Here is a 23,517-nt window from a genome sequence, read left to right as displayed (position 1 = left end):
AGCCAGACCAAAGAGGACTGGGGTCAGAGAGGAGCAGACGGACAAGCCTTTAGTTGTTCTACCTTACGTGAAGGGGTACGGAGAGAGTTACACGCGCGGTCAAACCGTTTGCCCGTTGCTACCAGGCCAGAGAGGAATTTGAAAAGCTTTCTGGTGCACCCCAAGGACAAGAGGGACATGTGTCACAGGACGGGCGTGGTCTACCAATATTGTGTGCGTGTGGAAAAATTTACATAGGAAACGTGTCGTAGTATTAAAGCGAGAGAAACAGAGCACAAGAGGGCGATACGCAACTTGCGAGAATCATTCAGGACTAGCCAAACATGTTATAGAACGGGCCACTGTGTCGCTTGGGGATGTGAAAGTCTTAGCTTACGAGTCTGACTGGAGAAACGAAAAATCAAAGAGGGTATTTTTCGACAAGGCGAGAGGAAATGTGCTGAATGTGAAACCTGGTGTCATGGTGGCAGATGTGTATCGTGTGCTCGGCTAGGCGACTAAATAGTTCAATGTTCGTGCGGTGTTTTTTTGTTTATGTGCTTACTCATGTACGCGAATTCGCCAACGAAGTGGAACGCTACGAATTACGAAACGAGCTTTTCTCGAATATCTGCGCCACTTTGAGTTTAAGTGGCGTTTTTTGAATTTTGAATTGTTTTGTATTTACGTGTTTATCTGTCTTTTTAAGAATTCTATCCAAGGCTGACGAAGGAAGCTGTAACGCTTCCGAAAGCTACCAATAAAACTTAAAGCTGGTGTTTGAACAATATTTTGCCAAATTTTCCCCTGACCTTGTACCGGTTTTTGTGACCTGGTGACCTGACCTGAAATGACTGGGACTTTAAATTTTCAGGAAAGGTGCGAAAATGTTGCCCCAGAAGGTATGCCAAATTTGGCGGTGCTACGCGCCGCCGTTTTTACGTTATTTGCGAAAAACTTTGGGGGGGTTGCATCAACCCCCCTCGTCGGGCGAGGGTTAATGGAATTTATCAAACGAGAATAGAAAGAGACAAACACATAGGTACTTGAGGATCAGCTTCAAGTTAACCACACATACGGGAGTGTTCTGCCATTTTCGTTTAGTAAAAAGAAAAAGAAAAAAAAACATCGTGTCAGGGCTGTGACGAAAAATAAGTGGCCTAAATCCGATGAGAAAACAGGATTTGGGGTACCCTAGGTTTGGCTCCTTGAGCTGGTGCCCCCCCTTGTCTCAAATCGTTCCGCCGCCTATGCACGACGGCACACGCTGAATGATTATCCATCAACAGAATCGTGGGTGAACTGTAGCCACCCCGATTGCAGAACACGAGTTTGGTTCAGTTTGGCTGTTAGTTTGGTGGTGTGTGATGTGTACATTTTTTTCTTATTTTTCGATAGGCTTATCACAAGTGTATTCGCGGCCATTGGGGACGTAAGAAAAAAGAAAACAACTGGCCCCAAGAACTTTAAATTATCAGTTAGCATGCACCTTTTCCTTGATATGTAGAGAATTTACCATTAATTGTTAGAGAAAATTGCATTTAAAATCTTCCATTTATGCTTTTTTCATCATTCGCACAGTATGTTCTTTTACTAAGCTAGAACACTAATTAGAAATAGTTCCCGCATCATCAAGAACAATAGGGAAGGCTTGAAGTGAATACAATAATCTAAACGGTTTTGTAATCCATGTGAAGACACTTCTAAAATTGCCTGTAGAAACATTAAAGGCAAAAGTTCAACTTTTTCACAAGACGGATGGCTATAAACCTATTCAACGTGTGACAACTCAGCCGGTATATCGTCGCCCACAGCCCAGCTTTCCCTAGTGACCGATAGAGGCGCTGCTATCGATGTCCGCCCGTGCCGCCTAACGTAGCAAAAACGGCCTTATGGTGGCCGTGGAGCTAGCTAAGGGTATCAACCGTATCAACCTTCGTATACCTAAACCCTAACAATTGGTACCAAGCAATATGAGAAAAGCTTCACTAACACACAATTTGCGGATCTTGGACGACCTTTGATGTGGCCTTTGACGTCATGTATTGGTCTAGAAACCAAACCCACAATTTGGCATCGATTGATCATCGTGGCACGAGGCACACTCGTCATTTGTTGCGTGACATAATACGGTAATGGGCCTTCTCCGTGTGGAGGCAGCGGGCCGGAGAAACAAGTCTTTCTCCCGTTGATCCGCTGCACGAATACCAAAACACCAGCACAACACAGCTCCACTGCGCCTCCGCAGGCAATCCAAGCGACACGCCTTGGTGGTTCACTAATGTTTTATTTATAATGTGCTTAACGGATCGATCATGTTCCAGGGACGGTGAGTCCCCTTTGCTGCTGGACCTGTGCAAAATTAGACATTGAAATGCACTCGCACAATGTCTGAGCCCTAACTGCGCGGGCCAGTGAGTTTGCCTGATACGAGTGCAGGCCATGGGGGCCTTTGAATTCACTTGGCACTAAAATGATGGTACTATTGCATATGCATTCCATCATTGAGCAGTCTGGTCTTGGAAGCGAGAGCTGTTCTAAGCTAAAGGAACGTTTTTGCGCCTCGGCAACCAATCATTGACCCATCTCCGGTGACCCGAAGCGCGCTTTTCCCAAGGCACTGCTGGACAATCAGATTAATGAATAGCCCTAATCAGTAAATGTTTTGTATTGGCTGGCTGCAGCTGTGTCCTGATCCGGGTGAGTGCCGGCCTCTGTAGGCCCCGGTACTGACGCCAGGCTGTGACCAGTGTGTACGGCGGTACGGCTACCGGTCTCTGAGAGACTATATGTACATAGTATCTGGCCAATCTTCGAAAAGTTTCTGACACTGACTAGTCTTTGATAAGTCTCTGACCAGTCTCCATACAGTCTCTGATCTCTGACCAGTCTCCATACAGTCTCTGATCACTGACCAGTCTCAGACCAATATCGGATAAGTCTCTAACCAGTCTCTGACCAGTCTCTGACCAGTCTCCGACTACTGACCAGTTTTTGACCAGTCGCTAAAGCCCTTGGTACGGACGCCGCGATAGTGAACAAGTCACTGAAGGACATAACAGGACGGGAAACTGTCACAGAAACAATGAGGAAAGGTTATGGTGCCTTTTACAAAGGTGAGGATTGCGTAACTTTGTATACGACGTAACGAAAAATTATCCAAGCTGGAACGACTGCTTAGATTTGGGAAATGTCCCAAGTAGCGACAATCCCTTGACTCACACAGAGTAAATAAGTTATGTTGGAACATACACGATTCGAGAAATGGTCATTGTAATCCAAATCAAACTGATCCACTATTACAGAGTGCCTCGGTGGCACCGTCAACGCAAATTATACTCCCGTTACTCACTACGTAAACCTCAAAACTGAATCAATGTCTTCTAAATACAAAAATCCCCTGCGATGAGATTAGACATCTTTCGCCGGCCCTGTTGCGTTACTCGACATACGTGTGCGTAATTTTAGTGGTGATATATCACCATCAAACCACTATTTATCTTCGAAATGGACGAAAGCTGAGAGGATATTATTCATTCGCTTTCTTCGCCTCGCAGATATTTGCCATTTGGAGCTAACGGGCTCCACGCTCGTAGCAGCACACCCCGGAAGTCATCTAACCCAACAATAAGCTTTGCATCATCATTTAGTAACAGCAACCAGACCAAAAAACTCTTTTATGGGCGCAGGCTTGAAGTGAAGTGTTCGTGGAAAGCATATGCAAACAATTCTGATATTTTCTATTTTTATATTCATCACAGAAAGGGTTTGACAAATTTGAGACAGAAACCTAAACAAAGCCCCAACCGGCTGTGTGTCTGTGTGTGCCAAAGATGTCGACTGCCGTCGCCGTTAATCCAGGCCGCTGGGCACTGTGACGATATAGTGCCACATTACCGCTGCCACGCCACTATATATTACCACCTGGTTACACAGCAAGTGGGCACCAACTGTGCTATTCCACAATGACTAATTGATGTCCGCAGCAAAGGTATGTGTGATGGATTTGTGAACATTCATTTTGCGCGAGGAACTGTGACGATTCATGTACTGAGGTTAAAGTGGTAGCGCGGAGTGCCCTGTCCCCAATACTTCATGGCTGTGCAGAATGGTGCCTAGATAGATTGTCACGACATAGTTTCTAAAAGTGGTATGCTCTACACAAAAGGAAGACAATTACTAGAGCTAGGAAGACAAATGAAACACTTTCTCAGGAAAACACAGGAAAGAAAAGAAAAAATGGCAAATGTTTGAAACATAGGACTGCCCGGATCATTTGTGTTTTCCCGGCTGCGCATGCATTCAAAATCCATCGCCGCGTAAAACATTTAATCACCCAGACGCTGGGTCCCTCTGAACCATCCACCAGGCGCCGAAATTAAAGCGTCACATGACTTTGAATTCTCAAACTGTTGATATCCGAGAAGTTTCAGGTGAAAGACCGCGAATCATGAAATTTTTGGGCCCTCGAGGGACGTATCTGCTATCTCAACATATTTTCTCATGTAAGGTGAAATGTCCTTTGAGAAGCGATGGTAAAATAAGTGCACGATATTTGGCAAACATCGAACTTTCATGCTTTAACCCTCGCCCGTAAACGACGATCTGCCACCTTCGCCCATGCAGGGGGGGGGGGTTGGTGCGACCCCCCCCCCTTGGCGTTTGGAAACGGAGCGTCGTAGAGCTTAGCGGAAAAGACCAACGGATTGCTCTCGCCGAGATCTCGCGATTGGTGGTATATTTTTTGGTCCTAGGTCAACATTTGACCTACTTTTGACCGGTCAAAGGTCAAATTTTCGGAAAAATAGACTTTTTTCAACTTTCCGCGGCGATTGCGGCAAAACGGTGGGAGATATCGACTTGAAACCTTCACTATCGTGTTCCTTGATCAATTCTCTATCGTTTGGTATGTATTTCGTTTCCCTAGCTCTAAAAATTGGGCGTTGGGAGCGCCGGAAGTCGGCAAGGTCACAGTCGGCGGCAGAAATTCGAAAAAAAAATTTAATTTTTTAAATCTGATTGTATTTTTGGATTTGGAAGGTCCATTTGCTCCCTATAGAAGCTAATATTGCTGCATATTCCCATTGAGGTGACAAGAATTAGCAAAATAGTGGTTCGGGCGCTTTTCAAAAATAGTACCGGACGCTGTTCCTCTTGTGACGTCATAGCTCCGTGACCTGACCTGACCCGGTCAAGTTTCTTATACCATATGATAGCCAATACTTGCCCCAACATGCATGGGAAGTTTCATCACGATCCATCAACCGATGTCCGTACCACCGGCAGGAAACCTCGGGCGTTGGCACTTAGTTTGTGAAAATCCGGCCGGAGGCTGTTCCCTTTGTGACGTCATAACTCCGTGACCTGACATGACCCGGTCAATTTTTTTTCATCAAAAGATGCGCAAGGTTTGCCCCATAAGGTACCCAAAATTTGGCGGCGCTGCGCGCCGCCGTTTTTGCACTATTTCCGAAAAACCTCAGGGGGGGGGTTGCACCAACCCCCCCCTACATGGGCGAGGGTTAAAATGATTTATTTAGCCTCATGCTCAGAAAATAAATGATGGGTCTGCTCGGTATTACGATGACCGCGCCGCGAGCTTAGCCCTGATGTACGATCGGGCGCCAGGCCGGGCGCTCGCTGCAGCCTACAAAAGATGACAGAATGACTTCCGCATGGCCTGCCGTCCATTGTTGAGAAGACGCATAACGCTTACACAAAACATAATGATTACATTGAAATATGCTGCGTTCGACACTATCTTTCGTTTTTTTTTATAGGGGGGGGGGCTGTTAGCGTTGGTGCTGACACGTTTTCCCTAAAAATCCGTTTACCGTTTATCATACCTACATACAGCAGAAAGAAATAATATGCGCCGCGTAAGTCGGGCATGTGAAACCAACACGTTTTGATCAGCATCATTATCAGTGCTCGCTCAGCTGCGATGGTAGGTACTAGAAAACTGGAAACGCGTTGATGAAAACATGGGGCTGCTACAAGAGCGGCTAGCGGACCAAGAAACTTCTTGAAAGTCCGGTCTGAATAATTTTATTCAGTGACACGTATGCTTATGACGGGAGCCAGACTAACTTTCTGACGACTGCACATTTAACGTAACTCCTATTAGGAGTTGGCAAAAACAAGGTCAGCGATGACGAAAACAAGACCTGGAAACCGAAAACCCCGTAAAACTGTTTTCAATCGCGGCCGCCGCTAGTGTTTACTAGCCTCCCACACAACTTCTCTGCAGAACTCACCGACCACGCTGAGCCGAATGGTGCGCCATATTTTCGGCTCGGTGCTAACTTGGCACTCGTAGAGTCCGGCGTCGCGCGGCCGCACGTACTGAATCTGCAGCGTCCACTCGTCCGAGTCCTCCGGATGCAGACACTGGAAGCGCGCGTCCGCGATGAACGTGTACCGGTCCACAGTGATGATGTGGGAGTCGCTGTTACGCACCCACGAGACCTGCCCGAGGGGGAGGGGAAGGGCGGCACAGCGTGATCAATGGTCATACACGTAATAGAGCAGTCGTGAGGCCAGTCCTGGCTGAGCTGTTATGGCGACGAAAAGAGCATTGCGGTGTCATGGTGCAATAGAGCCCCCAAAATAGGCATCCATAGCAGGTTTCAAAGAATAGTTAGAACTACCTCTGCAATTTGCACTTAGTCACTGATAGTGATGCATGAAAATGCACAAGAAAGTGCGTGAGATTGTTTTCATGAATCCACGGGGCTAGATACGAAATGCCGTTGCTGTCAAACATGAACTAATCATTGCATCTTCGAAGGTTATGCGTTCTGCTGTGCTCCATTGATCTTCCGACAACGTTACAAGGCATTGGCCAGATACGGCCGGCCGGGGAGAGAGAGGGGAGGGGAGGGGGATGAATATCGGGGAGGGGCGGTGGATGAGGAGCGGGGAAGATAACGGGCAGGATCGATCAATGAACGCTGCCCCATACCGCGGTCCCAAGGCCAGCGTATATAAGGATTGGGCCAACAGTAGCACACGTGTCACCGGATGAAGGACGTGATTTCCACAATAGGACTCTAGGGGGTCATGTTTGCACATCACTCCTTCGCAAATCAAACCAAAATTGAAGTTTCTATTCTCAAAGATTACCATGAGACTCCTTGGCGTTGGCTCGGTACCAATATTATAATGTTATCGTGAAATCGTTGAGCACTTCTAAAAGAAACTACATTGCAAGGCGTCTGACAAATGGCGGGTTTCATGTCCGTGAAGGCGTCCTGCCGGCGACCGGACCTCTCCACCCACCCGGGCTCGCCATGAATAGCCTCATCGGGAAAATGTGGCCGACGACTGCGTCAATGGGCTCATCACTGCAGGCCATCGTCCCAAGTAGTGGCACATCTATCTGCTATCGCAAATACGGACAAATGTCCGCCGAAAGTTGAGGCACTGACTAGAGGCAGCGGGCTCTGACACGTGGAGTCTGTGCTCGTGTGTGATTCTGCGTATTGAGCTTTCGATGCCTAGGCATAGCGCAACGGCTTATTACCTATTTGAAAAGAAGTTTCCTTGTCGCGAGGTACTGGCGGTATTCGGAAAGTCATTCTACCCAAAAGCCTCTTATCCATTTCCACTCACCGATTTGTCCATGAGGTGGTGGACGGTGCAGTGGAGGAAGGCGTGCGAGCCGACCTGGGCCGTGACGTTGGTCGGTGTCAGCGGGTCGAACACGGGCCCGGTGAGGCGCAGGCTCTCCAGCAGCGAGCTGTAGTCGTGGGTCGGCTGGTCAGCCGCCGCCGCCGCCGCTGCCGCGCACAGAACAGCCGTCAGAGATATACACAGGTGGGGTGGCAGTGAGATGCTGCAACAGCGTTAATTAACGACGTGTTATAGATGCATCGAGAAACAGTCACAGTGGCAAAATGGTGTCATTGATACAGATATAAGGGGTGCAGGCCCACGCCTTCAAACAAAGTCGGACTCGTAGACACAGAAGCACCATGTGTCAACAAAACACCATTTTGTCAGCTACAATCTTATAGACATCGCGGCTGCACGACGTCTCATTATATCTGGCCATTGCGCCAGGCGGCATTGTGCAAAGGGCAGCTGAAGCCTCAGCAAAATCCCGGGTGATATTCTTTTCCACGGCGATGTTCCCAAAGCCTTTCAAATCCGGCGCAAACGTTCGCGATGGCTCTGGGAACGGCTCTCGTTTCTCTTTCGCCTGACGAAATCAGAATGTTGCCGTGTTAGTGCCGCCCCTTGGCTTCTGAGGTCGCCATTACAGGGCCAGGAGAGCGACCGTAGCGGCGGCGCAAGCACCGCCGCAAGAGCGCCACTATAGCCGCCGCTAACAGGATGTTTCTCGGGGGGCCGGTCGGCCAGAAATACGAGTCGATTGGGTTGTTAGTGGCCGGTGCGGTGACGCCGCCGCGGTCGCCGGCGCCGATGACCTCCCGGTCGGGTGACGGGTGGGTCGGATCGTCGCCACCGACGGCCGCTGACGGCGCGGAGACGGGAGATGGGTAGACGCCGCGACCGACGCCGCCCAGCCGCCGAATCAGCATGCAGAAGAGCGATGGGCCCGGGTTTAAGTGGGCGAATCGGCCGCCCGCCCTGCGGGAACATGATAATGCATTGAGGCCGTGACCCATGACCCATTTTAGTCCAATAGAGTGCAAGTAAAATGGATGTAGAGGCATTAATATCGAACCATATTAAATTTCACAAGTAATGCCGCTAACTATTTCCAAAACCGAATCTTATCTTACAATATCGCACGAAAATTCGCTTACTGTTTCTAAAACCACATCCTGCTAGTGCTGTCCAAGCCCAAGGGCAAGGCCGTTTAGGCGTTTCTGCTATATGAATATAAAACATGTTATTTTGAGCATTCATCTCCATTCTCCAAGGACATTTATGTAATACTCTTCGGCGAGCGAATGGTAAATGATGCACAATGTGGTAATGAACCGAACTTCCAGAGGTCTCGCGCATCAGACCGAGTTGATGAGTTTTCAGAAATTCCTCACTTCACAGGAGGGCTCGGAATGGCCATCCCGGCGACCCAGCAGGTTACATTTTTCATGTGTCCGGGGTTTTATATTGCGGGACATGTGTTTCATGATTTAGCGAGTGACGAACCGCGGGACCTCTCCGTGAAATAGGTCCCACTTGCTCGAAGGGCGCCGCGGGCAGTGACATACTCGACCAGTAGCAGCTCATGCCACAATGCAGCAGTTTCAGACGTTGATGGGAGAATCAATTGCGCTTCTTTCTTGTTTATTTCGAACGCAAGACGTCAAAATAAAATACAATGAAATCAAATAATCATGAAAATCAAGGCAAATCCGTCAAAATCCTTGCGTAATGAGCCTCAGTGGCGGATCCAGGGGGGGGGGGGGGCAAAATGGGCATTTGCCCTCACCAAAGCTAAATCGTGTGGGCAAGACTATCTTTTTGCCCCTCCCGAAGATGAGAAAATCTAATACGGCGTCGATGCCAATCTGGACGAAAAGCAGGACTTCGCTCGTTTCTGAAGATTTGGGTCGGTATTCGGTAATGGTATGCTGATAAACGGAGTGAATGCATGCTGGTGTAGTGTGGCGTTGTAGCTCACTTAGTCACCGGTGCGACGGTGGGTCGGGACCGCCGAATGGGTCGGAAGCTTTGCCCTCCCCAAACGGATCGGCTGGATCCACCTCTGATGAGCCTTACCAAATTCTGGAGCTAAAGCTGCAGGTTGAGCGGGCACCGGGCTTTGGCCCCCACGCTCTGAGGGCTGCTGTAAACAAACAACGCCGCTGTTTGAAGAGAAAATGACTTCAAGCGCTTGCGACAAAGGTGTATGTAAATGGGAGCAGTCTTAGAGAGGCCCTGGAGGTAGGTTCTCGCCAGCAGGGAACAACAAAGCGGGAGACGAACTAAGTTCAAATAGGTGATGTCACTTCACGTTACTGCCCATTGTCTTTCACCGTGGGGAGAGAGAACCTTCACTTGTTTGTCATTTAAATTTGCTCTGGGGTTAAATTGAACGGGGTTCAGGGTTAAGAGAGAGAGAGAGAGAGAGAGAGAGAGAGAGAGAGAGAGAGAGAGGAGAGAGAGAGAGGAGAGAGAGAGAGAGAGAGAGAGAGAGAGAGAGAGAGAGAGAGAGAGAGAGAGAGAGAGAGAGAGAGAGAGAGAGGAGAGAGAGAGGAGAGAGAGAGAGAGAGAGAGAGAGAGAGGAGAGAGAGAGAGAGAGAGAGAGAGAGAGAGAGAGAGAGAGAGAGAGAGAGGAGGGGAAAAATCAAATCACGAGACAGTACGTTCGTTAACAAATATTACTCCAGTTATCAGAGAATTGGATGACGTGATCAATTTTCGTTTACTTCAAATTGGACTTTAACACTCGCCCGTATTGGTGTTTTTCCAGCCGCGAACGTATAAGGGGGGGGTCCGTTGGACCCCCCCCCCTTGCCGTTTCGCCCCTGATCAAGCTAGAGCTTCGCGGAAAAAACGAGCGTGTTGCCCGTGACGAGAGGAAGCCGATGATACCTAATTTTAAGGTCCTAGGTCATTGGTTGACCTTGCAGGTCAGGTCAATGACCCAAAAGTCGGGAAAATCGGGACCTGTTAGAACGTCGTAAAGTGTGGCTGCTACGGGTTTTTTCGGGGTGCTGATCACGAATATCATGTTAGTTTTGATCACAGATGATATCTTCATGCATTTAGTCCAGGTCGGGTCAGGTCAGGTCAGGTCAACCAGTAGGGGTCCTGCCGGGTATTCCTAGTAGGTGTCAACCGCCTCTGTCAGCTTCGTAACATGTTACGAAGGCACCAAAACTACTTCGCAAATGTTCAAATGGTTGCTAAATTCGAATTCAGCTGCAAAAACTGGCCTAGGAACATGTAAAACTCGAAAAAATGAACCGAGGTCATCAAAGGTCAATGACCTGACCTGACCTTCAGGTGACCTTGACACCCAACCTACCGCCTGGGGCAACATCATATCACATGTTTGAACGCTTGAAACCACGAAAAGACTGCAAACGCGCGGCTAATGCAAGCCGAGATACGCCGAATCGCGATTCCGGCCAAACATGGTCTCGAAAAGTATGTCACAGGTCAAAGGTCATTGGGGTCAGGGTCATGAAATTTTTAGAGTAGGTGTAAAATTGATTAACGCGAGGGTACTGAAAGTTTCGTCGCGATCGGCCGCTTTTTACGCGAGTTATTTGCGAAAAACCATGGGGGGGTCCGTTCGACCCCCCCCCCCCTATACGGGCGAGGGTTAACCTTAACCCGCGCCCCAGTGGCGGTCTCAGCCAACTTCGCCCTAGTGTGTGTGGGCGGGGGGGGGCATATGTTACCACCCACCTCTAACTCAAAAACTAAGAGGGCTAGAAAGACGCGGTAAAAAGCATTCGATAGCTCTCGATGAGTACGTTTAAAAGTATTTCAGTCATTTTTCATCTTAGAGCAATATTGGGGTCACCAGAGGTCATCAAAGGTCAAAATTTTGCGAATTGTCATTATGTTATTGTTCAGAAAACATGCGATAATTATCTCAGAAACTATGATAGTTAGAAAAACGCTTGGAAAAGCAATCGATAGCTTTTGAACTCTTCTTTTGATAAGGTCATCATAAAAATCACCTCAGGTCAGTGGTTTAGCCTCCAGAGGGCAACAACTCCAATAATAGCTGTTTTTCCGAAAAGTGTTTTTCGCCAATAACTTTTGACTCAAGACCGCCACCACGACCTTTCTATTGCCAGAATCGTGTTCCTCTCGCCGAGACGCGTCGAATGAACTATAATTTGACCTTGAAAGGTCAACTTGAAAATTTGACCTCAGGTCAAGGTCATGACCTGACCGGAAAAGGTCATGCTGCATATCAGTCGATGCGTCTCGGCAAGACAAACATAATGAGACCATCCCCAGCGTTCTATCTCCTTCCAATCGAGAGTTTTTGGCAAAAATCTGTTTGTAGCCTCAAATGACCTCGGATGACCTCTCTAGAGGCTATCAGCAAAAAAAAACACCTTGGTCGTCACGGGTGGTCCAAATCATTGTGGTTCTGAAATATTTGGACTGTTCCTTTGCGTACACACGGATCTAGAGGCATTTTCGTTTTTCTCCATTGACTTATAATGGAAAGGTCACGCTACTGACCTGACCTTAGGTCACGGATATAAACAAAATCCGAGATATGCACATTGTAGGTGCCCATAACATCATGCAATTTACCAAGTTTAAAACCTTTCTGACAAGCACTGCAGGCTGGACATGATTGCAAACTTTTTTGAGGCTTGGTCAGAACTTGACCTGGTGACCTGACCTGACATGACCTGGGGTAAAATTTCACACATTGTCCAAAATTGATGCACAAAAAGCTACTCCAAGCGGCGCGGTTTTTTATCCACACGCAAAAGAAACGCGACAGGGTGGTAATATATGCCTCCTCCCCCACTGGGGCGAGGGTTAACGATGCTCTATCACATTTAGGGTATTTTAGCCGTGTTAAACATCAGCCATTCTGGTATTATTTGTAAGTTAGTGTTTCTTGAAGTTCCAAAGGAACCAGCGTTTCGAAGGCGAAATGTCACGCCTTCGAAACGCTCAGGGACTGCTAGGGCATAACTTTGTTTTCAAAAGAAAACACTCGAATGACAAGATGAGATTGGAGTAAATCTTGGGAAAAGAATGATTCAATAAGGCGAACGTGATAAAAGGTAACGGCACTAACGGTTTAGAGCTAAAGGCCTCAACGACCAAATTATCAAATGAACGAATGAGTATACCTCATACCCGAGTATAGTTGTTCGTTTATATCAATAGCAGACGCGCGCCGCTATGCTTGTTAGCGAGTAATCCAGCATGTGACGTATAGGAGCATTTTTATGACTTATCCTCTGCTCTTCATGTGCTCTAGCGACAAATGATAACAATTGTCAAGATCAGTAGTAGCCTGCGGTGATTTCCCTTCGCGATCTCGGTTATGATTTGTTTTCAGTAGCATTGCTTTTCTAAAAAAAAAAAAAAATTGAAGACAATACTTAGCTCTTTTACATCCCCTAAAGCAGGGGTCGGCAAATGGTGGGGCATGCCCCCTTTGGGGGTAATGGAGCCCTTTCGGTGGGGGTAATGAGGGATTCTGAGAAAGCCTATCTTTTTAGAGTTTGTAGCTCCAGTGATGGAGCCATCGTGACTGTTGCATCCCAGGGTTCAAAGATTAGCCCAGGCCAAAGGCACAGCACACATTGATTAGATACCAATTTTCATGTACCTGCTCGCCTCACCATCTCACCCCTCCGTACAGTCGTACAAAAGCAGCTGCAACTTTTAACCATCGCCCGTCTGTTGGCGTTTCAACAGCCGCTAACGTAAGGGGGAGGAGTCGTCATCGGACCCCCGCGGCCTCTCGGACTCGGATATGGAGCTGTGCATAAAAAAGACGAGCGTGCTACCCGTGACAATAGGAAGCCGCTGCTGCCCATTTTTAAGGTCCTTGGTCATTCCGTCTCATTCAAGAGGGCAATGATAAGTGTCGAGAAAATCGGGACCCGCTATAACTTCTTGAAGTGAGATTTTATGGCTCAAGATGATCTCCAGAAAAAGCTCATAAGCCAACGGTCATTATGGGTCCAGAGGCCAGTTTTACCAACAGAAAAATAGCCGCCTGCCGGAATTTTTGCCTAAAGATCGTTTCACATATGGAGCGTAAACGGTAAAGCCCTATCCGCTTACGAGCCCATCGCGTTTACGCTCCGCTCCGTATATGAAGCGGTCTTGAGGCAAAAATTCCGGCAGACGGTTATTTTTCTGTTGGTAAAACTGGTCTCAGGTCATGATATTTTCCGGGCTGGTGAATAAAAAAAAAAATGATGGGCTCGAGGGTACAATTTGGTCGTGATCCAATGCCTTTTACGTGAGCTTTTAACGAAAAACCACCCGCCACCCCTATACGTACAAGGGTTAACCTTCCAGGCGGTGGGGGGGGGGGGCATTTTTTGCCCCCCCCCCCCCTTTAGTTTTTTTCGATATATCTCGAGAACCGCTGCGCCGATCGTCACCAAACTTTCAGTACCCTCCCGGGAGTAGCTAGTGCACATGGTGACCAAAAATTTTCCAAAGGATATGATAGGTTGGCCGTTAATGACGTCAGAGTGACGTGAATTCTGCCATTTTCGACCAAAAAAAAAAGGTTTCGCGGGGAGAGCTGTCAGGCCTACAGCTTTAGTGATACAGAAAAATGTTTCAGACATAAAAGGTGTGGAATCAAGAGGGCTACAAAACTGCTATTTCGATTTTTCGAATTTTTTGGATTTTGACCCCCCCAAAAAATAGATTTTTAAATATAATAGCCGTAAATCCAACAAGTTTTTTGAATTTCAAAAAAAAAAAACGGAATATATGTGATAGTCCCTACCGCCTTCTATCTACATACCAAATTTTAGATCGATACCTCTTTTTTGGCCAAGTTATAGCGAAAAAATTGCTCAAAATTGATGACGTCAAATTTTCAAACTCAATTTTTAGCAATTCTAGACCTCATAGCGTAAAACAAAGACCACCATTAGACTCCCCGTGACGAGCTGCATCGAATCAATTCCCATTTTATGCAAAAATATCAACTTTGAAATTTGACCTTTTTTGACCTGACCTTGACCTGACCTCCACCAGAAAGTGACCTAAACCGTACCTGATGGTCTTATAACCAACACCATTGAGTTGGAAATGAAAAACTGGCCATAAAACATGCATCGCACAACGTTAGTAAAGTTGGGTTCATGTGGTGACCCTTGGTGACCTGACCTGTGACCTGACCTGGTATGACCAGTGACCTCTAATAGCAACATATTATGTACTAGACAACTGACGCCCTATCGCTGATTTTCGACAAAATGCGTTTTACTCGGTGTTACAGCGCTTTCCCTAGAAGCACCGTGAACGGCGAAACATTTTATCTTTGACCTGACCTGTGACGTCATCTGTGACCCCGAGGTCAATGAAATTTGGTTTCCTTGGACCAATTTGACAGGGCTATGGAACGCCGTTTGAATTTTCCGGATCCGTCCAGTAGTTTCGGAGATACGGGGGGGGGGGGGCAAAAAAATGCCCCCTCCCTCCCACCGCGCGGAAGGTGGCTGGGAGGCCCACCGCCTGCCGGGTTAAATGGGATATAGCATAGGCGGCGGAACGAGGAGGGCACCGGGGCACCGTGCACCCTTTGATTTTTGCATTTTAACATTAGCCCTATGGGCGTTGCATGGAAAGAATGGGACCAAAAGTCGGCAGTGACCCCCCCCCCCCCTCCCCCCTTAATTGAAGGTGTTCCGCCGCTACTGGGATATAGGCATTAAATGTTTTGTGGAGGAAGTGTCATGTTTTAAATCTGATGCATTGGAAATGCACAAATACCCAGAGTTCCAGGACGGTATGGAATTTCAGTAAACTTGGTTGTGTCAGCAATGGGGTCTGGTAGGTGGGGGTAATGGCCCTGCCTGGCGCCCAAAAAGGGGGCACGACCCCGAATGACCTGCCGACCACTGCCCTAAAGGTCCTTGCCTGGGAAAGTTTGAAACATATAAGGAGGAAAACTCTGAAATGAGTTCCAGCATTCATTTGCCGTACAAATCAATTTATTCAACATCATACAGTAGTCGTTGGCGTTGTTCAAATATTTGTGATATCAAATTCTCCTAGTTCAAAACAGTATTTGACATACCGGCCAGAAATATCAATCATATTTCCGGCGTCAAACTGAAGAACATACATCCATTGAAGTTCAATGTGTATTGGCTATGTATTTCAAAATTCAAGGCTAGTTCTTCTCAGTGCTGAACAAAGGAAGACTAAAGAGTCAAGCTAGCTGGGTAGTTTCCCATCGGTCGCTCGGTTGGGCGGCGGTCGGTCGGACGATGGGTCGGATGGCAGGTCGGTCAGCGGTTGGTGGTCGGTCGGTTGGTCAATTGGTCGGTCGGTCGGTCGGTCGGTCGGTCGGTCGGTCGGTCAGTCGGTCAGCGGTTGGTGGTGGGTGGGTCGGTCAGCGTTCGGACGATGGGCCGGCTGGCAGGTCGGTCAGCGGTCGGACGATGGGTCGGTTGGTCAATTGGTCGGTCGGTCGGTCGGTCGGTCGGTCGGTCGGTCAGCGGTCGGTCGGTCGGTCGGTCAGCGGTCGGTCGGCGGGGTGGATCCGTTGGTCCTTCGCTTCGTGACCAGCCCGGAGCTCATGTAGCACGGGTCTCCTCCAGGACACGCCAAAGGTCACAGCCACCGAGGCGCGACCGCTAAATGGTTTTGTCTCGACCCAGTAACGGGGTATCATGGTCTGGTCTCGTGTCCGACTCCGGAACAGGGCGGCAGTTACCACGGCGCTCTGAGCTCGGCGGATTTCGAATGCAAAACATTAATATAAAACAGAAAATGAATGGTGGCAACTTTGTTGAAACCGAAAATTATCGTTGTGGTTTTTCCGAATAATTTGTCGATTTTTTAATGTAAATATTCATTATCCAATTCCATGCATCGCATAATGAGCAATAAGTATGGGTATCATTAGTTTCATTTTATTTTTTATGTTTAGGAGCTGGGCTCCCTTGGATCAAGATGTTTCGTTTTATGTTTGGCACCATGCAAAATCAAATACACATCTTTTTACGGTAGCAATTTGAATGTGTGCCCTTTGTCGTCTATTGCCTTGCCTTAGCCCATTAATGCCGGAATTTTTATTTTTTGATTCTTAAGTTGTCCTTAACAAATGTTAGTCACACGGGTCCCAGTAAGAAAACTGTGCAAGCTTAAAAAGATTGTTCCATCGGTTCTCAAGTTATAAGCATGGGTCATAAATGACCCAACCGGCATTAGTATAGTCACAAATAATGAGTTATCACGAAAACCGATTTAGCTAGATACCTTATTGTGTATACTGTATAGCGGTCTCAGCCAAACAATATTAAGAGGCACTGCATTGCAATGCTTTGCAACGTCTCATTGGCGAGGCCGTTGATGCCGCTGGCAGGCCTGTGGTGCCCCCGTTAGGCCTCTGGTGCTCCTGACACTGTCAGGGGCACCATAGGCCTGACAGGCCTGTGGTGTCCCTGAAGGACTGTGGTGCCCCTGGGCCCTGACAAGCCTGAGGTGCCCCTGACAGGCTTGTGGAGCCCCTGACAGGCCTGCAGTGCCATTGCTAGGCCTGTGGTGCCCCTGGCAGACCTGTGGTGCCCCTGGCGGGCCTGTGGTGCCCCTGCTAAGCCGCTGGTGCCCCTGGGTCCTGGCAGGGCTGTGGTGCCCCTGACAAGCCTGAAGTGCTCCCGACAGGCCCGTGGAGCCCTTTACAGGCCCAAGGTGCCCGTGCGAGGCTGGTGGTGCCCCTGTGAGGTCGATGGTGCCCCTGGCAGGCCTCTGGTGCCCCTGGTAGGTCTGTGCAGACCTATAGTGCTCTTGCTAGGCCAATGGTGCTCCTGCAGGCCTGCGGTGCCCCTAACAAGCCTGTGGTACCCCTGACAGGCCCGTGGTGCCCCTCGGCCGGCCGAGTCGCCGGCCCGACCCGCGTCACGGCCCCGCACGACTGGTCCGCACATGATATCCCAATATCGCAGCACTAGGCCTGGGGTGCCCCTGTCAGGCCTGTGGTGCCCGGCCCTGATAGGTCGGTGGTGCCCCCGGGCCCCAAGGGAGGTCATGGGTGACCCATATGACCCCCCTCCTTTGGATCCGCCACTGTGATCTGATCACAACCCCCAGAAATAAATAATCGTATAATCATCAGTTGCTTCCCTTGTATTCAATATACGAGAAAATTGACAACACTATTGCCGGCTGGGTCATTTATGACCCAATGATATTTATCGAGGAAAAAAAGTTATCCGATGGCGACAAGAAGGGCAAAAATATACATCATACCCTTTATCATTCAGCAGATAGTATAGTGCAAACATGATATAATATTACTTTTTGGGGCGGCGCGCCATTGCCAGTCACCGGCGGCTGTGCAGTCCCGTCGTTTTTGGCTCCAGAAACTTCATTGGACGAGCTCACACAAGTTTTATGCGGCTCCGACGCTCGTCACTGAACCCACAAATCCAACAAAACACACGCACAAGCTCCTCAAAGTGCGACTTGCCTCCATTGAGAAAAAACATTAAGATTTTGCTTTTCGGTCATATATGACCCAAGCGGCATTAATGGGTTAGTATAGACAAATGACTGAAATTATTGCTACTGGAAACTGTCCGGGGCAGCAGTTTGCAGTGGACTTGTATACTCTGAACCAATGACAATCTCGTCTGTCCCGCTGGCCTGTCAGCAAACTCAGACGAATGGTCGCAGCTCTGCACCGCTGCTGACGTGTGTGGAAGGGCCGTGCCGCGCAACAAGCCAGGGTCGTGCCAGGGGGTCGATAAGGTCCCATCGGACCGTCCTCAGGCGCGTCGCATTCCCACCTACAGTAACTTGCATACCACCATACGGATGGCCGCAATAGGCAGTGTGCTTGCATGTAGATTGTAGACGGGTGAAGCGGCATCGCTACTGCAGGCTCGCCTGACGCAATCGATAAGAGACTCGCACCTACATGCGGTCAACATGGGAGAAAAGAATATTCAGATGACGCTCAACTCGAAAAGATTACTTTACCGTGCCAAGTGCTGGAGTTGAAAAGGGCGCATAGACATTACACGGTACTTAAATCATTTAATCGTTTGTCTGTTGAACTGGATAAATTGCAATTCGATGCCGGCTCCTTGTATAACATACTTAAATGAAATACTCCAGCAAAAGATAATACTTTTAAATAAAAATGACAAAAAAGAAAGACCGTCAGTACTTATGATGAATATGGAAGCACTATGACCACGTTTCCATGGGCATCTTTGATCCTGATCAGTAAAAATGGATTAGGTAATCCAGTATAGTTAGACAATATGTGAAAATGAAAATAATGGATTAACTGATTATATAAGCCTAATCCACTTGAAACTATATCATGTAACGAATAGTTTGAGAAATATAATACGGATTAAATTTGCTGATCCGGATCAGTGATGCCCATGGAAACGGGGTCTATGTCATGTGCAATTATTCCCCTACTACACGATGATAAGTTACAGCCATGTTGCAAGTCGTTTTAATCACTATGTGTTATATTTTTAGACACACTCTAGTTTTAGTTTGGATGATTTGAAGCCTTGTGGAACATGATTATGATAACAATTGCAAAAACAAATAATCATAAAATAATAACAAAAATCAAATAATCACAATCAATTGAATTTTTCAGTTTCCTCAAGTTATGAGCAAGATGTTGTTATCTATATTCTTGCAATACCCTCTGGCTAAATGAATACAAGGCTATTGATACCTTAGATGCGTTTAGCAATTCTCCCTATCGCTCGCTTCCAGTTTGAGCGATGCGGATATATTCAGGTTATCATCGACAAACGGCAAATGCAGCCATCTATCGGATTGAATTGAGACAATCAGCTCACCAACCAGTTCCATTCCGACCCGGTGGTAGCCGATCCGCAAACAATTTCTGATGCGGTATTTGCGCATTGAGGCTCAGTTCCGGCCAGAGGAGTTCTCAGAGCCCAATCCTTGCAGCAAGTGCCATAGACGAGAGCTATACATAGTGCTCAGTCAATATCAATTAAGTATCAATTGGCTTGTAATGCAGTGCAATATATAAATATTTGTAATTGAAAATTACTATTGTGTCATGTGTGTAAAGGATCTATGCCGAAAAGACACACTGGTACAGATGAAGGGATAGAACTTTATCACATGCAAGAAGAGCCAGTACCTACACTGTAAAAATGTTAACTAAGTTCCTAGTTATCCGGCCACTTCTCACTAACGAAATGCGACTATATATAGACTTCACTTCTTACTAACAGAATGCGAGCAGACTTCAAGTCTACTCGCATTTTGTTAGTGAAAAGTGGCCGGATACTATAGGGGAAAAAAATTACAGTCTATAATGCCTACGTCCTATATCAATAAGTATGCAATACCAGATAACCCATTTTACATTGACAATTCAGAAGCAAATTGAATTCATTTACGAGCAGAATGTAAATCATCCGCGGTATTTGTTTAGATAAGAAAACATTCAATTTAGCAGGATATGCCTTGTATTTAGGGGGACCGGCTCACAGCTGTTTCAAGTTCTTTTGTGTCAGAACAAGTTAGCAGGGTTGGCTCAACACAAGCAAGCAAAGCCGGGCTTAATGAACATTTCATATTTATGAGTTCTGACAGTCACCTCATTAGGCCATCACGGCAGAGGGAAAACCGGGCTTTTCCGTAATCAGCGGGGCTTAGCGCGTAGGATGCATCATTCCTAACCGACTTTACATTCACAAATATTGCAGGCGCCTCAGACGGAACAAATCAGTGAAGAAAAAAATAGTGGCATTATGGCGAACATATCTCCCTTTCTTACCATGCAGACCGATTGTGAGTAGCGTGGTCGCTATGGCAGTGGCCAGTGTCGGCGGCATAGTCGTGCGGCTGGTGGCGGGCACTGGATGCTCTCCGCTGGCCTGACGTCGCGCTGCACCATCATCCCCCCGGGCTGATCATATCCAGCTGCGGACGGACCCCAGCGGCGCGTGGCGCGGGCGGCCGCGGGCCCCGGCCGGCGGTTACCACACTACCACAGCGGCCCGGCCCCGCACTGACCGCGGCTGTGGCACTCGGTGGCGCCTGTACCGTCACATTGCATCACCGCACCCCTCCATAGCGGCACCCGAGCTGTAGCTGCAGGTCGACACAACGTCCGCCACGGCCAGCGCGCAACACCCTGAAATGGAGACTCTCAGATCGTCACCCAGTTGACGTTGCAAATCACAGGTGTTTTCGGACTCGATGCAATGCACTGCACGATTCACACACAGTTGTCGGTAAGACGTCGATATTCAATGTTTCGAAATCGGCAATTCACTCAGAAAGCAAAATCCAATCTTCCAAATCTTCCGATAGTTCTCGGAGCCCACAGAAGATCGGATTATTAGGTTGTGCGCCTACCGCTTGATCTAATTTTCCGGGAGCACTGTCACTGGCCGCTATATATCGGTTATCCAGCCACCGTTAGCCGTCCACTCGTACGCGTTGTTACCAGGAGCTGCACTCGGACGCCGGGCGACGGTCTGCCGCCGGTGACGCCGTCGCTGCCGTCGCCGGCTGCTACCAGCGTCGCTCCTCGGGACGACTAACGACCTTCCGTCGGCGGCGACGGCGTCGGTCGGGCACCGTCGGCGGAGTTGCGCGTCGGCCGCGACACCACACTCGCGACGGGCGAGAGCGGGGAGAGGCAGGGAGCGGAGAGAGGCAGAGAGCGGAGAGAGGCAGAGAGCAGACCGATAAGGAGGGGGAGGGTGCCGCCTCCAGCGGGAAACGCGAGAAGAGAGGCAGCCAGATAAGGCGACAGTTCGATCAAGTGGCGAGTGGAATTAAAAAAGAGAAAACGGCTGGGTGTTGGGTTGATCCGCATATTTCCTCAGCGCTGTTGCAGCCACACCAACTGGCTTAAAAAACAGTATGACTCTTGCAAGCGCACAGGGTACAAATTGAAAAATGACAAATACAGGGTAAAACTTAACCCGCGCCCCGTTGGGCTCTGCCGAGCAACGCGCCCCGTTGGGGAAGGGGGGGCCATTTTGCCCCCCCCCCCTAAGATCTCGAGAACCACGCAATCTAGCGACAAGCGGCAAACGGTGTTGGATAGCCCTATCAGGGAACTACCTTGTGACCCAATTTTATTGACCTAGGTCAAACCGATGACGTCACAGGTCAGGTCAAAGGTCCAATTTTCACCGTTTACAGGCATTTCAAGAAATGCGTTGTAAAATCGAGTAAAATGCATTTCATTGAAAATCATCGATGGGGAAATATTCTTCAAACACTTGCTAGTTGAGGTCACTGATACCAGGTCAGGTCACAGAGGTCAGGTCACTGGGGGGTCACAATATGAAAGTGTCGTGTGATACATACTTTATGGTCCATTTTACATGACAAATGCGATTATGTGGGTCAGGCAGCCTTTGGGGCCAGCTTAGGTCACGTTTTGGTCAACGTCAGGTCAAGGTCAGGTCAAGGTCAGGTCAAATTAAGTCAAATTTTAAAGTTGATATTTTTGCATAAAATGGGTATCGAATCGATGCAGCTCGTCACGGGGAGTTCAATGGTGGTCTTTGTTTTGCCGTAAGAGGTCTGAAATCGCTAAAAATTGAGTTCAAAAATTTGACGTCATCATTTTTGAACAGTTTTTTTCGCTATAACTTGGCCAAAAAACGAGATATCGATCTAAAATTTGGTATGTATATAGAAGAGCGCAGGGACTATCACATATATTCCGGTTTTTTCGAAATTCGGAAAAATTTTGGATTTTTTTTAGTTTTTCTAAAAAAAAAGATTTTTTTTGGGTCAAAAACCCAAAATTTTGAAAATCCGAGATAGCAGTTTTGTAGCGCCGCTTTTTGTCTACTAGAACATATAAAGAACTTTGAAATTGCTTGATAACTGTAGATTTGGTGAGCGTTTCAAGTTTGCATGTTTTTTGCTCATTTTTGCTCGAACATGACCTCAGTTTGACCTCAATAACTCCTGACCTACGGTGACCTAAGACTTGAAATTTGGTGTGAAGGTGTAAAATTGATGCCCGAGAAGGTACTGAAAATGTGGCGGCGCTGCGCGCCGCCGTTTTCTTGCTATTCAGGAAAAACCACAGGGGGGCCAAAATGCCCCCCCCCCCAACGGGGCGAGGGTTAAGATGTGTAATTATTAATTTGTGCAAGTGACGCGCAACACCATTCAGCTTTTGAAATTCGGGGCTGTTTTGCACTGCACATAGAACCGTTTTCCCTGCGGATTTATGGTGACAAGGCTTCACGTCCAATCACGCCGAATGCCGGCGGACTTATCGGCCAGCTTGACGGACGATCCGTCCTAAGGTCAACGGATTTCGGATGCCACCCGGGCTTTTGTGTCAAACTCCCAGCGAATGGGCCACTTCGTCGCGTGCTCCACGTCCAAAGGCCGGCAAACAAGGCCTGCGGGCCATTCATGCATGCCTAACGCGCCGACCTCTCGGAGCATGGCTTTGCTGTCATCTGCAATTTTCTCTGATGGCATTGTCGTGCAGTGTATAAATAAATTTGGACCACGCTATTGTTGGTAAGCGTTGTTTGGAAGGGAGACGACTTGACGGTGGCGTGCACATTGGTTGTTCGTGACCTGTGAAATATTTTGCTATACACAAGAGCTAACAAGCCAGAGCCCATGATATTCCGTCAGAGTTTGTTCTCCTCCCATCATTATTTGCAATAAATGTCCTTAGCGCTGTGACAGGGCATCAATTTTATCACATCAAAGTGTGCCCGTCCAAAACGGGGCGGATGACGCCCCCCTCCCTCCCCTCAAGCCACGTATATTGGGTATACAGCCGCCGCTTCACTGATTGAGGATGTTTCAAATGTTTCACTTATCCTGACATAACATTAAAAAGTATGCAAATAAATATAATTATTTTAGTAAACATCATAATGAGACTCCAGTAGAGATCAGTGTTGTTACTCGTAA

At 47.9% G+C, this 23,517-nt stretch overlaps 1 protein-coding gene across 1 annotated transcript; it reads right to left on the bottom strand.

The window, feature by feature from the left end:
• Positions 1-6,236: 6,236 nt before the first annotated feature.
• LOC122383392 (zwei Ig domain protein zig-8-like) lies at positions 6,237-21,136 on the bottom strand (the record flags this gene model as incomplete). Its single annotated transcript, XM_043369743.1, has 3 exons — positions 20,381-21,136; positions 7,594-7,760; positions 6,237-6,447 (listed from the first exon to the last, which is right to left on the bottom strand). Coding segments are annotated over exons 1-3 (436 nt in total), but the record flags the coding sequence as incomplete, so codon positions are not given.
• Positions 21,137-23,517: the final 2,381 nt, after the last annotated feature.

This window comes from Amphibalanus amphitrite, unplaced genomic scaffold (genome assembly GCF_019059575.1).
Source record: "Amphibalanus amphitrite isolate SeventyFive unplaced genomic scaffold, NRLGWU_Aamphi_draft 000162F_arrow, whole genome shotgun sequence".
NCBI classification, from domain to species: Eukaryota; Metazoa; Arthropoda; class Thecostraca; order Balanomorpha; family Balanidae; genus Amphibalanus; species Amphibalanus amphitrite.
Note: the sequence above shows the minus strand (reverse complement) of the source record. Positions and strands in the feature narration are given on the sequence as shown.